Below are 16,146 nucleotides of genomic sequence, written 5' to 3' on the forward strand. Positions count from 1 at the left end.
AAAAATCTGCGTTAAGTGCACCCTCTGGGGCTTACAGCGTGGGGTAGAGGCACTGGGTTGAATCGTTCAGAGCTCAATGCCTAAATGTGTTTACCCCTAAAAAAAAAAAATGAAAACATACACTTACAAGCAGAATCAGACAAACATTGTAGCTTCTTCAGAATTAGCATAAAATATACTCAAGCCTCCTAATAGCAATATAGGTGACAACTGGGGACTCTAAATCTATTCATATTAGAATAATGCTTTAATACCGTTCACGAAGTTTCTCCCAAATTTTAAAATGTGCGTGATTTGATTAGCAGCAATGGTTTATCTTTCGTATGTCACAAAAATACCTCTTTTCTGTAGTAACTATGAACTCTAAACAAGGACAATCAGTTGATGTCATTCTTAGTAGCACATATATACACGTCTGTAAGATGCGGCCAAAACGGTCATACAAAAGAAACCACTGTTGTAGAAAACTTTAAATTGTGTCTTCATCTAACATTTGAGGACAGTATACTCACGGGGTCTTGAAACAGTACAGTCCACGTGCTGTCTGATGTCTTGAAGTGTAATTTTCCCTGTTGCTCCAGCCATCTGGGTAACTTGACATTTTCTATATGGTCCTGGGTGGCAGGTTCCCTGAGCTCTTCTAACCTTTTTAGAATGATTGTCGATACAGGCTCATTTAGATCCTCCTGAACAAATAATTGCAAAACAGTACAGCAGAATAGGTGCAATTAAAATAAACAAGCACACAAACCACAACTAAATAGAAAAATAAACTGGAGACCCTACCTCAAGTGGGAAGATGACCTTCCATGGTCTGTGCACAAGGTCCCAGTATTCCCGTCGCTGGATGAGCTGTAAGGAGTCTGGCGGGCCACTTTTGGAAAAACGAGGTGGTGCTGCAAGGTGCTGTTTCCCTGGATTCACTTCACGCCCCTTCGTCGACCTCCTCTGCTCCACAGTCATGGTGCAAAACAGCAAAAATGGTTGTGGGGAATGGTCATTTATCTGGGTGTCATTTTGTTTTACCGATTAGGCGACTACTCATTTAAAGTGGTGCAATATAAAATGAATTGTCTTTATAAGTACTATAATAATATGGTAATTGTGGGGTGCAGCACAAACTAAGGATTATAAGGGCACTTTATGTAGGTTCTTGCGAGAGGCTAAATTTATTGTATCAAATGCACAATTTGGCATAAAATATGTTTCACATTATTTTTGCACTAAGGGAAGTTGATAATCTGCTTTACATGAAAATGTAAAAAGAAATATTTCATTATCCCTCCATCCCTGTGATAGCCACATATTATAGTATACATTTTACAGTGCAATGGAGAACTCTGGACAAGATTTCTATTATTAGCACCATATATGGCACCACATAAAAGAAACAAAGGATGTACAGAACCATTCATCAAGCCACAAATACTGTGCAGCGCCAAATCTATCTATCTATCTATCTATCTATCTATCTATCTATATCAAAACCATAGTCAATATGGGCTCCTGACATTAGTACTTTAGTGTGTGCCGGTGCAGGTATTCTGAGTTCACCGAAAATGAGTGACCCTGACCATTCATCACAACACCACATAGGCTCTTTTAGAGAGACAGAAATGCAAGTGCTATATGCTGACCGTACCATAGGTAGTAAAAAGGACTACACGCAGATGGAGCTGATGTGAATAATTTAGTAATCTCTGCTTTAAATGCTAAGTAATCTGGTGGAGATATATTAATAAATAATAATAATAATAATAATAATAATAATAATAATAATAATAATAATGTGAGAGGTACTCTTCAAACCTATCAGTATATGATAGGTCGCATCTCCCATATCCAAATTTCCTGAAATATAGAATATTCCGAAAAATTTTATTTTTGGAGCGTGACTGAAACTGTGACGCCTTTGGTGTTTCTTAAAATTACCTTCAGGCTATGAGTATAAGGTGTATATGAAACGTAAATGCATTTAGTGCTTCGAGTTAGGTCCCAACCCCAAGGTATCTCATTATCCGTAGTATTGAATATTTGCATACAGTAAATACAATATCCAAAATACTTCTGCTCCCTAGCATTTCGGCTATAGGAGACTCAACCTGTATATCCATAGTTACAAACAAACCTTGCAGTGTGCTTGTTGGTTTCCAACACAAAATAATAGGATTTTAATTACCTACCGGTAAATCCTTTTCTCGTAGTCCGTAGAGGATATTGGGAATCCATTTAGTACCATGGGGTATAGACAGGTCCACTAGGAGCCATGGGTACTTTAAGAATTTGATAGTGTGGGTTGGCTCCTCTCTCTATGCCCCTCCTACCAGACTCAGTCTAGGAAACTGTGCACGAGGAGACGGACATACTTTGAGAGAAGGATAGATAAAGATAGTGGTGAGATTCCGAACCAGCACACACAAACAAGAGGAAAGCCATGCTAACCAAACTTGAAATACGGACAGCAACAGCTGAACCAACGTTACTTAACCAAGTAACAGTGCAGGAAAAACGAAGCACCAGGCAGGCGCCCAATATCCTCTACGGACTACGAGAAAAGGATTTACCGGTAGGTAATTAAAATCCTATTTTCTCTTACGTCCTAGAGGATACTAGGGTCCATTTAGTACCATGGGGATGTACCAAAGCTCCCAAACTGGGTGGGAGAGTGCCGAGGTTCCTGCAGAACTGATTGTCCTCTGAAGACCTTCAGTTTTGTCAAAGTATCGAACTTGAGGAACTTAGCAAACGTGTTCGAATCCAGTTCTGAATTCCGAACCTCCGACCTTCGAGGAGGTGAGAAGTCTGTAGCCACCACAGAAGGGAGATCCTGGCTTTTGGCCACAGACGGATCCTCTGGTGCATGTGAAGATGCGATTCGGACCATTTGTCCAACAGATGGTCTTGCGTGAAACCTTCCGTATTGAAGCGCCTCGTAAAAGGCCACCATTTTCCCCAGAAGGCGAATGCAAAGATGCACAGATATCCGGGTTGGCTACAGGACATCCCGAACCATCGACTGGATTACCAATGTCTTTTCCAACAGAAGGAACACTTTCTGCGTTTCCGTGTCCAGTATCATTCCCAGGAATGGGAGCCTCTGTGTTGGCTCTAGGTGAGATTTCGGAAGGTTCAGAATCCACCCGTGATCCTGGAGAAGTTTGGTTGAGAGACCAATGCTGTCCAGCAAATTTTCCCTTGACGGAGCCTTTATAAGGAGATTGTCCAGGTACGGAATTATGTTCACTCCCTGTTTGCAGAGTATAAACATCATCTCTGCCATTACTTTGGTGAACACCCTCGGTGCCGTGGAAAGACCAAATGGCAGGGCCTTGAACTGGTAGTGACAGTCCTGCAGTGCAAACCGTAGATAAGCCTGATGAGGTGGCCAGACCGGGATGTGAAGGTACGCATCCTTGATATCCAGAGACACTAGGAATTCCCCCTCCTCCAGACCGGAGAAAACCGCTCTCAGAGTATCCATCTTGAATTTGAACACTCGTAAGTACGGCTTCAGCGACTTGAGGATCAGAATCGGTCTTACCGAACCGTCCGGCTTCGGTACTACAAACAAGTTGGAATAGTACCCCTTGTTTTGCAGATGAGGTGGTACTGGAACGATTACATGAGTCTGTACTAGTTTTTGGATGGCATGCTGTAAATTTATACTTGCCTCTTGTGAAACTGGTAAGCCCGATTTGAAGAATCTGTGAGGTAGGAGCTCTTGGAACTCCACTCTGTAGCCCTGGGAAATAAGATCTATGACCCAGGGATCCTGGCACGAACTTGACCAAATTTGACTGAAGAATTGTAGTCGGGCTCCCACCTAACAGCCTTCCAGGAATCGCGGTTCACCGTCATGCTGAAGGCTTTGAGTAAGCAGAGCCTGAGCTCTGTTCCTGAGCACCTGCAGTTGCTGGTTTGTGTGGTTTACCTCTTGCGCCGCTGGAGGCCGTAGAAGCGCCTCGGGATATGCCCTTAAACTTGGCCGTCCAAAAGGACTGTAACTTAGAAGCTGAATAACCCTTCTTGGCTGGGGGGGGGGGGGGGGGGGGGGGCTGCGGAAGGGAGATACGTAGACTTATTCGCAGTAGCTATGGAGATCCATTTGTCTAGTTCATCTCCAAACAAGGCCTCTCCTGTGAATAGTAGGCCTTCCACGCCTTTCTTGGAGTCCGCGTCAGCAGTCCACTGGCGAAACTACAAGCCCCTGCGTGCCGACACTGCCATAGCGGTGGTGCGTGAATTAAGCAAGCCTATCTCTTTTATGGCTTCCACCATAAATTTCGCAGTGTCCTGTATATGCTGCAGGAGTAAAACAACATCCATTGACACAGGAAAAGTGACAGAGGACTTCTTTTTTATATTACAATAAGATTCCTCACACTCCTCCGACACCTTATCAGGAATATGCAGAACATCTCCGATAGCCTCTATAAGAGCATCTATTCCCTGTGACAGAGCAGCATCCCCCGCCCCCCCTCCAAAGCCACCTCACCCTCCTCCATGTCTGACCCATCAGCGTCAGAGTCAGACTACAGGATATGGGCCAGAGATCGTTTTTGAGGACAAATGGGAGGGGATTGAGACGCTGTTTTGGGGACTGAGTCTCTGTTCATCAACTCATCCACAGTCTGTCTTAAGTATTGCATCTCTTTCTCATTGCGGGACAATTTCGTAGAAATACTGGAGATCATTCCTTTAAGGGAATCAACCCACTCCGGTTCAGCCCTGCTATTCTGGGAAGGTGCACTGCCCTGAGTACCCTGGTGAAGAGGAACATTCAGCTGTACAAGAAACACACTCTTTTCCTCACATAATGTAAATGTGACAGCACACACGCACACAGGAAAAGGTTAAGTGCAATTAACCCAAAAAGAGTCCTTCAGGGAGACACAGTTGTTTGGAGCCAGCCACCGGGCCCTTATCGCTAATGCCAAGCTTAGCCAGGTCGCAGACTAAGTACCCTGATAGGGAACTTAGTACACTAATAATCGCTCTCCCCCTGCTATGACCCCCTGGTACCGCTGAGGTAAACTGGAGTCACTCCAGAGGAGCTGCGCGTCCCTGTCAGTCAGCATCTGTGTCCACTTCAGAGGGAAAATGGCGCTGGTGAGCTGCTGGATCCTCTCATAGTGAAGCCCCGTCCCTTCAATGGCGCACGGTCTTCCCGCTTTTTTTATACTGGCTGAGGTAATCTGGTGCTTAAAATGGAGAGAAAACCGTTTTAAGGCTGTTTTTGCCAGTGTGGGTACTGTGTACAGGGTACTGAGACGCAGTTGTGTACTGTGTCTGGAGACGCATTCCGCCCCGGTTAGAAGCCGTGCGTCTCCGTACCCTCATGTCGCCATAATGGCCGGCGCCCCGCTAACTGGGACACCGGCTTAGTACTCACCACTCTTCATTCTTCTGGCTCTGTTAGGGGTGGCGTCGTGCTGCGGAAATGTACGCTCGCGGTGGTGGGTCTTGCGAATAGTTCCCTCAGGAGCTCAGTGTCCTGTCAGCAGGGAACAAGACCATTAACCCTTCAAGAGGTTGGGCCGCCCCCCCTAAGTCCCATGAAGCAGGCAGGCTGGTGCCAACCAGCCCTGCCTGAAAATAAACATATTAAATAAATGCAGAAAACTCTTCAGGAGCTTCCCTAAGCGTTCCCGGCTCCTCCGGGCACATTTTCTAAACTGAGTCTGGTAGGAGGGGCATAGAGGGAGGAGCCAGCCCACACTATCAAATTCTTAAAGTGCCCATGGCTCCTAGTGGACCCGTCTAAACCCCATGGCACTAAATGGACCCCAGTATCCTCGAGGACGCAAGAGAAAAATACATAGGTTCTCTTAAGGCAGTGGTTGCCACACTTTTTTTGAACCACGGCATCCTAGAGTATCAGAATTCTTTTCACTGCACCCCTAGGCCAAAAGTTTCTTATTGAGAAATTTAGAAAGAAATATTAAATCAAGTAACCTGTGATTATGTGTTGAATTGTGTGGTGTGGGACAATACTTGCTTCTGTTTGTCCACATATTTTATGATTGGCAGCTACAAGCACTGGTTTTGCCTATCACATAGACGATAAATAATTTGAGTTGGTCCTGGACCAACAATCCAAGGCATCCCTGCAAGTGTCCCGAGGCACACCAGGGTGCCACAGCACACAGGGGGTCATTCCGAGTTGATCGCTCGTTAGCTGTTTTTAGCAGCCGTGCGTACGCATAGTCGCCGCCCACGGGGGAGTGTATTTTAGCCTTGTAAGTGTGCGATCACATGTGCAGCCAAGCTGTGCAAAAACATTTTGTGTCCTATTTCTGAGGAGCTCTGATATTACTCAGCCGCTGCGATCACTTCAGCCTGTCCAGTCCCGGAATTTACGTCAGACACCCGCCCTGCAAACGCTTGGACACACCTGCGTTTTTCCAAACACTCCCAGACAACGGTCAGTTGACACCCACAAATGCCTTTTTCCTGTCAATCTCCTTGCGATCGGCTGTGCTAAAGGATTATTCGCACAATCCATTGCCCAGCAACGATCCGCTTTGTAGCCGTACGACGTGCCTGGGCATTGCGGTGCATGCGCAGTTCTGACCTGATCGCGTGCGATCAGGTCGGAATGACCCCAACAGTTTTAGAACCACTGTCTTAAGGTAAAGATTTGGTAAACAACATTTTCAGACACTCCTTGCATAGCTCTTTCCACTCCATACAAATGCTGCCCATCCAAACTTTCCACTTAAGTCACTCCTAATTGTGCTAAAGAGCAGTATTTTGTTCATTCAGCATTGCAAATACAATGAAGTGGGTCACTCGGGAGCAGAGCATTCTGCACTGTGTGGAAAGGGACAAGTTGATCTGTTTTTTTGTTTTGTTTTCTGTAAACTAAATAAGCAGAGTAAACTAAAATGAAAGGTAACATTTATCGTTTGCACTACATCTCTTTTCTCTTACGTCCTAGAGGATGCTGGGGACTCCGTAAGGACCATGGGGTATAGACAGGCTCCGCAGGAGACATGGGCACCTAAAAAGAACTTTTCCTATGGGTGTGCACTGGCTCCTCCCTCTATGCCCCTCCTCCAGACCTCAGTTGGATTCTGTGCCCAGAGGAGAAAGGGTACACTGCAGAGAGCTCTCCTGAGTTTCTGTAGAAAAAGAATTTTGTTAGGTTTTTTATTTTCAGGGAGTCGTGTTGGCAACAGGCTCCCTGCATCGTGGGACTGAGGGGAGAGAAGCAGACCTACTTAACTGATAGGCTCTGCTTCTTAGGCTACTGGACACCATTAGCTCCAGAGGGAGTCGGAACACAGGTCTCACCCTGGGGTTCGTCCCGGAGCCGCGCCGCCGTCCTCCTCACAGATGCCGGAAGATAGAAGCCGGGTGAGTATGAGAAGATAGAAGACATCTCAGGCGGCAGAAGACTTCAGATCTTCGTGAGGTAAGGGGCGCGCCATTGCTCCCAGACACAACACACAGAGGCAGCACTGATGGGTGCAGGGCGCAGGAGGGGCGCCCTGGGCAGCAATAATCCTCAATTTTGGGCACAATAGAGTATGATTAGGCTGCGGAGGCAGTAAATCACAGATCCCCCGCCATTTTATTACAATTGCACTGGGACCGAAGCCCGCCGTTGGGGGGGCGTAGATTGATCCTCAGCACTAACCAGCGCCATTTTCTCCACAGAAGCTGCATGAGAACGCTTGCTCCCCGGTCTCGCCCCTGCTGAACACTTCACAGGCTGGAAAAAGAGGAGGGGGGGCACATTGGTAACGCAGTGAGTGGGAATTTGGATAGTATATAAAAAAAGTGCTATCTGGTCATTTTGTTTTTCCAGTGTTATTTGAGCGCTGGGTGTGCTGGCATACTCTCTCTCTGTCTCTCCAAAGGGCCTGGTTGGGGATTTGTCCCCTTATAGGTATATCCCTGTGTGTGTGGGGTGTCGGTACGTGCGTGTCGACATGTCTGAAGCGGAAGGCTTCTCCAAGGAGGAGGTGGAGCAAATGAGTGGTGTGTCCCCGTCGGTTGTGCCGACTCAGGAATGGATGGACATGTGGCATATGTTGAATGCAAGTGTGGCTTCTTTACATAAGAGACTTGATAAGGCTGAACCAGGGGAGGTATCAAGAGGTCAATCCTCGGATTGGACCGACTCACAGGGCCCGTCGGGGTCTCAAAAACGTCCCTTGGCACAAATTGTGGACATTACTACCGACACGGACTCTGATTCCAGTGTCGACTATGATGAAGTAAAATTGCACCCTAAGGTGACAAAAAGCATTCAGTGTATGATTGTGGCAATTAGGGATGTGTTGCATATTGCTGATGAACCCTCTGTTCCAGACACGAGGGTACACATGTTTAAGGGAAAGAAACAGATTATAAATTTTCCCACATCTCATGAACTAAATGAGTTCTTTGAAAAGGCTTGGGAGACTCCGGAAAAGACAGCAGATCCCCAAAATAATTTATATGGCATTCCCCTTCCCTAAACAGGACAGGGTGCGTTGGGAATCACCTCCCACTGTGGACAAGGCCTTAACGTGCCTGTCCAAGAAAGTGGCGCTACCGTCTCCAGACACAGCAACCCTCAAGGATCCTGCGGATCGCAGGCAGGAGACTACTTTAAAAAGTCTATTTATTCGCATACTGGAGCTGTGCTAAGACCGACAATTGCGTCGGCATGGGTATGTAGCGCAATTTCAGCATGGACAGATGATCTAACGGCTGAATTTGGTACCATGGATAGAGATACTGTATTGTTAATTCTAGCCCATATTAAAGATGCAGTCTTATTTATGAGAGATACTCAAAGGGATATTGGTTTGCTGGCTTCCAGAGCCAATGCCATGTCTATCTCAGCGAGACGATCCTTATGGACTCGCCAATGGACGGGTGATGCGGATTCAAAAAAGCATATTGAAGTCCTACCCTATAAGGGAGGCGTATTGTTTGGGGATGGGCTGACGGACCTGGTTTCCACAGCTACCGCGGGTAAATCAAATTTTTTACCATTTATTCCCCAACAGCAAAAGAAAATACCACCGTATCAGATGCAGTCCTTTCGGTCACAAAAGTCCAGAAGAGGTCGGGGGTCCTCCTTCCTTGCCAGAGGTAAGGCTAGAGGGAAAAGAGCACCCGCTTCGGCCGGTGCCCAGGAACAAAAGTCCTCCCCGGCTACTACAAAATCCTCGGCATGACGCTGGCGCTCCCCTGCGGGACTCCGCACCGGTGGGGGCACGTCTTCGACTTTTCAGCCAGGCCTGGGTCAGCTCAGACCTGAATCCTTGGGTGTTGGAAATAGTTTCCCAGGGTTACAAACTGGAATTCGAGGAGGTGCCCCCGCGCCGATTTTTCAAGTCGGCATTACTAGCTTCTACACCATATCGGTATGTAGTGTTAGCTGCAATTCAAAATGCTGTGTCTACAGCAAGTAATTATCAGGGTTCCCTTGAACCAGCAGGGAAGAGGCTACTACTCAACGCTCTTTGTGGTCCCGAAACCGGACGGTTCGGTAAGACCTATTTTGAATCTAAAATCCCTAAACCTGTACATGAAAAGATTCAAATTCAAGATGGAATCGCTCAGGCGATTATAGCCAGTATGGAGGAGGGGGAGTTTATGGTGTCACTGGACATAAAGGATACGTACCTTCATGTCCCCATATATCCCTCCCATCAGGAGTACCTGAGATTCGCTGTACAGGATTGTCATTACCAATTTCAGATGTTGCCGTTTGGGCTTTCCACGGCCCCAAGGATTTTCACCTAGATAATGGCGGAAATGATGGTGGTCCTGCGCAAGCATGGAGTCACAATTATCCCATACTTGGACGATCTCCTGATAAAGGCGAGATCAAGAGAGATCAATTGCTGAGCAGTGTAACGCTCTCTCTGAGAGTGCTCTAGCAACACGGTTGGATTCTGAATCTACCGAAGTCACAGTTGATTCCGACAACTCGACTAACGTTCCTAGGTATGATACTGGATACGGAACAAATGAAGGTTTTTCTCCCGTTGGAAAAAGCCCGGGACATCCAGAACATGGTCAGAGACCTGCTAAAACCGAAAAGGGTGTCAGTTCATCAATGCACTCGAGTTCTGGGAAAAATGGTGGCGGCCTACGAGGCCATCCCCTTCGGCAGGTTCCATGCGAGGACGTTTCAATGGGACCTTCTGGACAAATGGTCCGGGTCGCATCTGCACTTACATCGGAAAATAACTCTGTCCCCAGGGGCCAGGGTGTCTCTCCTATGGTGGCTGCAAAGTGCTCACCTGCTGGAGGGTCGCAGGTCCGGAATTCAGGACTGGATCCTGGTAACCACGGACGCGAGCCTCCGAGGGTGGGGAGCAGTCACCCAAGGAAGAAATTTTCAGGGACTGTGGTCAGACCAGGAGTCCTGTCTACACATCAATGTGCTGGAACTCAGGGCCATATACAACGGCCTTCGACAAGCGGAGAGTCTTCTTCGAAACCTACCAGTTCTGATTCAATCAGACAATGTCACAGCAGTGGCTCATGTGAACCGCCAAGGTGGGACAAGAAGCAGAGTCGCGATGGCGGAAGCCACAAGGATTCTTCGCTGGGCGGAAAATCACGTAAGCGCTCTGTCGGCTGTCTTCATTCCGGGAGTGGACAACTGGGAAGCAGACTTCCTCAGCAGACACGATCTCCATCCAGGAGAGTGGGGACTTCATCAAGAAGTCTTTGAGGAATTCCTCAAATAGATATGATGGCGTCACGCCTCGACAAAAAGCTTCGGAGGTATTGTGCCAGGTCTCGGGACCCTCAGGCAGTAGCAGTAGACGCCCTGGTAACGCCGTGGGTGTTCCACTCGGTCTACGTGTTTCCTCCTCTTCCTCTCATCACAAAAGTGTTGAGGATCATAAGGCGAAGAAGAGTACAGACGATACTCGTTGTTCCAGACTGGCCTCGAAGGGACTGGTACTCAGATCTTCAAGAGATGCTCACAGGAGATCCCTGGCCTCTCCCTCTGAGGGAGGACCTGTTGCAACAGGTATATTCCTGTATATTCCAAGACTTACCGCGGTTACGTTTGACGGCATGGCGGTTGAACGCCGAATCCTAGCGGAGAAGGGGATTCCGGAGGAGGTCATCCCTACTTTAATAAAGGCTAGGAAGGAGGTGACGGTGAAACATTATCACCGTATCTGGCGAAAGTATGTGTCTTGGTGTGAAACCAAGAACGCGCCTACGGAAGATTTTCATCTGGGGCGTTTTCGCCACTTCCTGCAGATAGGAGTGGATATGGGACTGAAATTAGGTTCTGTTAAGGTACAAATTTCGGCCCTTTCAGAAGGAAATGGCTTCTCTTCCAGAAGTCCAGACGTTTGTAAAGGGAGTGCTGCACATCCAGCCTCCTTATGTGCCTCCAGTGGCACCGTGGGACCTGAACGTGGTGTTGCAGTTCCTAAAATCACACTGGTTTGAACCACTTAACAAGGTTGAGTTGAAATTTCTTACCTGGAAGGTGGTCATGTTGTTGGCCTTGGCATCGGCAAGGCAAGTGTCAGAATTGGCGGCCTTGTCTCAGAAGAGCCCCTACTTGATTTTTCATGTGGATAGAGCGGAATTGAGGACACGCCCTCAATTTTTGCCTAAGGTGGTTTCTTCATTCCATCTGAACCAACCTATCGTGGTGCCTGTGGCTCCGAGTGACTTGGAGGATTCCAAGTCCCTGGACGTAGTCAGGGCTTTGAAGATTTATGTAGCCAGAACGGCTAGACTTAGGAAAACAGAAGCACTGTTTGTCCTGTATGCTGCTAATAAGATTGGCGCACCTGCTTCGAAGCAGACTATTGCTCGCTGGATCTGTAATACGATTCAGCAGGCTCATTCTACGGCTGGATTGCCGGTTCCAAATTCGGTTAAGGCCCATTCCACTAGGAAGGTGGGCTCTTCTTGGGCGGCTGCCCGAGGCGTCTCGGCATTACAGCTTTGCCGTGCGGCGACTTGGTCGGGGTCAAACACCTGCTAAATTCTACAAGTTTGATACCCTGGCTGATGAGGACCTAGCTTTTGCTCAGTCGGTGCTGCAGAGTCATTCGCACTCTCCCGCCCGATTGGGAGCTTTGGTATAAACCCCATGGTCCTTACGGAGTCCCCAGCATCCTCTAGGACGTAAGAGAAAATAAGATTTTAAACCTACCGGTAAATCTATTTCTCCTAGTCCGTAGAGGATGCTGGGCGCCCGTCCCAGTGCGGAAACTCTGCAAGACTTGTATATAGTTGTTGCTTACATAAGGGTTATGTTACAGTTGGAGTCGGTCTTGGACCGTCACTGTTGTTGTTCATACGGTTAACTGGTTATGTATGTTCCAGGTTACATGGTATGATTGGTGTGGGATGGTATGAATCTTGCCCTTGGATTTTTAAATCCTGCCTTGTATTGTCCATCTCCTCTGGGCACAGTTCTCTAACTGAGGTCTGGAGGAGGCGCATAGAGGTAGGAGCCAGTGCACACCCATAGGAAAAGTTATTTTTAGGTGCCCATGTCTCCTGCAGAGCCCGTCTCTACCCCATGGTCCTTACGGAGTCCCCAGCATCCTCTACGGACTAGGAGAAATAGATTTACCGGTAGGTTTAAAATCTTATTTTCTAACATCCCAGTTTTGACCTCCAGTGGAGAACACCACATGGTGAAAATAACAGAGTGCACATCCCCTTTATCTATTAGCGCTTAATAGAGTGTCCGTATCAACAGTGTGTGAATTTTTAATATTTAGGGCTCTATTTAACACTGACCTATTTGTTTCACAGCACTTAACTTTCTGGGATATAGGGGTCCATTTACTAAGCCTTGGATTGGAAAAGCAGTGGTTCTTCAACCTCCCTCCTCTGAATTATGCCATGACCTGTAATAAATTGTATACGATCATGACCAAGAAGAACTGACTGCCCCTCCCCGAAATACATATGATTTATTACACTTCGGGGTCTATTTACTAAGCCTTGGATGGAGATAAAGTGGGCTGAGATAAGGTACCAGACAATCAGCTGCTAACTGCCATGTCACAGGCCGTGTTCGAAAAATGACAGTTAGGAGCAGATTGGCTGGTACTTTATCTCCAGCGACTTTATCTCCATCCAAGACTTAGTAAATAGACTCCAAAATTTACTAAGTGGAGTGTTTTCAAAATGTAATCTGTATCAGTGTAGCTATACAGAATGTGTTACTGCTGCAATTTATCAATGTGACATCTGCTGAAAAGGTCCTGTGCCTCTCTGATAGTGCCTGTTCCTCCATTCTGCATCATCATAATTCAGATGCATGATCCTGTGACATATCTACTAAGGCTGCGCATGCTCAGTAAGCCCTTACATGTATATGGCCCAAGAAAGGAAGATGAACATCAGGGAGGAGCCTTAGTTAAAGCCTGTCTAGGAGTGGAGGAGAAGACTCTGGGGGGTGGGGAATAATAGGCACCCGTAATTTCACATCGTCCATCACTTTAGCATGGCTGATATGTAACCTATTGTTCCGGCGGCGAGCACCCATCATTTTTCACGTTTATCGCACCGAAAAGTACCGGGTTTAGCAGCGCAAAACGGATAAACCCAACTAAAGTCTTGGGTGCAACAGGGCAACTGTGCGAAAAAGATGGGCTTTTCACAGATTCTGCTCGCCCACTAAGTAGGCAGCGATCAGAAATAATGGGCGACTGTGATATGCACTCATGAACAGAGCAATATTTGAACAGCTCTGCTGGGCCGCTAAAACAATTGCATTCCCCCTTGAATCTCTGATGCTTTGGTAAGTTACTACAGGTTGAGTATCCCTTATCCAAAATGCTTGGGACCAGACATATTTTGGATAACGGATTTTTCCGTATTTTGGAATAATTGCATACCATAATGAGATATCATGGCGATGGGACCCAAGTCTAAACACAGAATGCATTTATGTTTCATATACACCTTATACACACAGCCTGAAGGTCATTTTAGCCAATATTTTTAATAACTTTGTGCATTAAACAAAGTATGTGTACATTCACACAATTAATTTATGTTTCATATACACCTTATACACACAGCCTAAAGGTCATTTAATACAATATTTTTAATAACTTTGTGTATTAAACAAAGTTTGTGTACACTGAGCCATCAGAAAACAAAGGTTTCACTATCTCACTCAAATAATTCCGTATTTCGGAATATTCCGAATTTTGGACTATTTGGATATGGGATACTCAACCTGTATAACATTATCCTGAGAGCATTATATATTTTTTTTTAATTTTGTATCTAAAAACGCAAAAAAGGTAAGCTAGTATGATAAATCGCATAGCTTCCAAATTCCCAAAGCTGGTTATGGGGACAGCTAGACACACACAAAATAATGCCCTATTCAGAAACAAATCCCAAATTCAATCCAGGATGATGAACACTGTTTCAGCCAGTGTTGATACCCCTTTCACACCAAGGTAAAAATCCAGGTTCTGTGTTGGTGTGAACAGGGTGGACAAGATTATGAGACCAGGATTCTTCCTGGGTCTGTGCAGGATTGGCTGCGGTCTGAAAGGGTGTTCTCTGGTTATGGGGGTAATTCCAAGTTGATCGCAGCAGGAAATTTTTTAGCAGTTGGGCAAAACCATGTGCACTGCAGGGGGAGCAGATATAACATGTGCAGAGAGAGTTAGATTTGGGTGGGTTATTTTGTTTCTGTGCAGGGCAAATACTGGCTGCTTTATTTTTACCCTGCAAATTAGATTGCAGATTGAACACACCCCACCCAAATCTAACTCTCTCTGCACATGTTATATCTGCTCCCCCTGCAGTGCACATGGTTTTGCCCAACTGCTAAAAACTTTCCTGCTGCGATCAACTTGGAATTACCCCCTATGTTAAAAGGAGCTCATTAAATTCCATTTAACACAACCTAGGCAGAGTATATCGGGAGTACCCTTTCAGACCACAGCATATCCGGCTCACACCAGGGAAAAACCCTGGTCATGACAAGCGTTGCAGACTTGGGTCAACCCATTCATACAGATACTTGGCCTAGGATTTTCCCAGGTCCTTGCCTCGGTGTGAAAGAGGTATTAAAAGGCACTGCTAAAGTAATCAATTCATTCTCCACTGCATACCTCTTAGTAAATAGGGAGAAGCAATGGTAACCTTATAAACTGCCAAAAAAAAAAAAATGGTTTTCATTCCTTAAATGATAAAAATAAAAGATAGATATGTAATATGTGAAAACACTAAACCGAAGTGAAAAATTATAATACAGGTTGAGTATCCCATATCCAAATATTCCGAAATACGGAATATTCCGAAATACGGACTTTTTTCAGTGAGTGTGAGATAGTGAAACCTTTGTTTTCTGATGGCTCAGTATACAGAAACTTTGTTTAATACAGAAAGTTATTAAAAATATTGTATTAAATGACCATCAGGCTGTGTGTATAAGGTGTATGTGAAACATAAATGAATTGTGTGAATGTACACACACTTTGTTTAATGCACAAAGTTATAAAAAATATTGGCTAAAACTACCTTCAAGCTGTGTGTGTAAGGTGTATATGTAACATAAATACATTCTGTGCTTAGATTTAGTTCCCATCGCCATGATATATCATTATGGTGTGCAATTATTCCAAAATACGGAAAAATCAGATATCCAAAATACCTCTGGTCCCAAGCATTTTGGATAAGGTATACTCAACCTGTATATCATAGCCTAGACCACAAACTATAGCTAGAGAGATTTTCCCCATAAAACTTTTGCAAAAGTGAACTGGAAGGAAAACGTTCTGGGAGAGAAGATTGTACACACCTCCTGCTTCTCACCATCAACTTCTTTACTGGCCTTCTTCTCCTTTTTCTTCTTGTTCTGGGAAGCAGATGGTCTCTCTACAACCGAGTTCTGTACACAATTAGAAATAATAACATAGTTATTGTTGGCAAATGCTGATGTTATATTAAAAAATATGACAGACGCATGAGGGAAAGTGATTTGAGGTGAATGAGAAAGAAGGGGCGTGTAGGGAAATCATGTACTCACTGGAGGCCATCTAGGACGTGCAGGACACAGGCTGGGATGTGTAATAATGTGCCTATCTGAACTTCCCAAGCATTTTATGATGCATGCCTCTTATATGGTCTTTGGAGACAATGGGGAGTATTCAATCACAGTCAGAAGTTCCG

At 45.8% G+C, this 16,146-nt stretch overlaps 1 protein-coding gene across 1 annotated transcript in view; it reads right to left on the bottom strand.

The window, feature by feature from the left end:
- The window catches only part of LOC134932118 (threonine--tRNA ligase 2, cytoplasmic-like), a 145,201-nt gene that overhangs the window by 116,509 nt on the left and 12,546 nt on the right, over positions 1-16,146 (bottom strand). The window contains exon 2 of the mRNA XM_063926220.1: positions 15,776-15,865. Coding sequence (XP_063782290.1) covers positions 15,776-15,865 — 90 coding nt within the window. The remainder of the gene's footprint in view (positions 1-15,775; positions 15,866-16,146) is intronic.

Source organism: Pseudophryne corroboree, chromosome 6 (assembly GCF_028390025.1).
Source record: "Pseudophryne corroboree isolate aPseCor3 chromosome 6, aPseCor3.hap2, whole genome shotgun sequence".
Lineage (NCBI taxonomy): Eukaryota > Metazoa > Chordata > Amphibia > Anura > Myobatrachidae > Pseudophryne > Pseudophryne corroboree.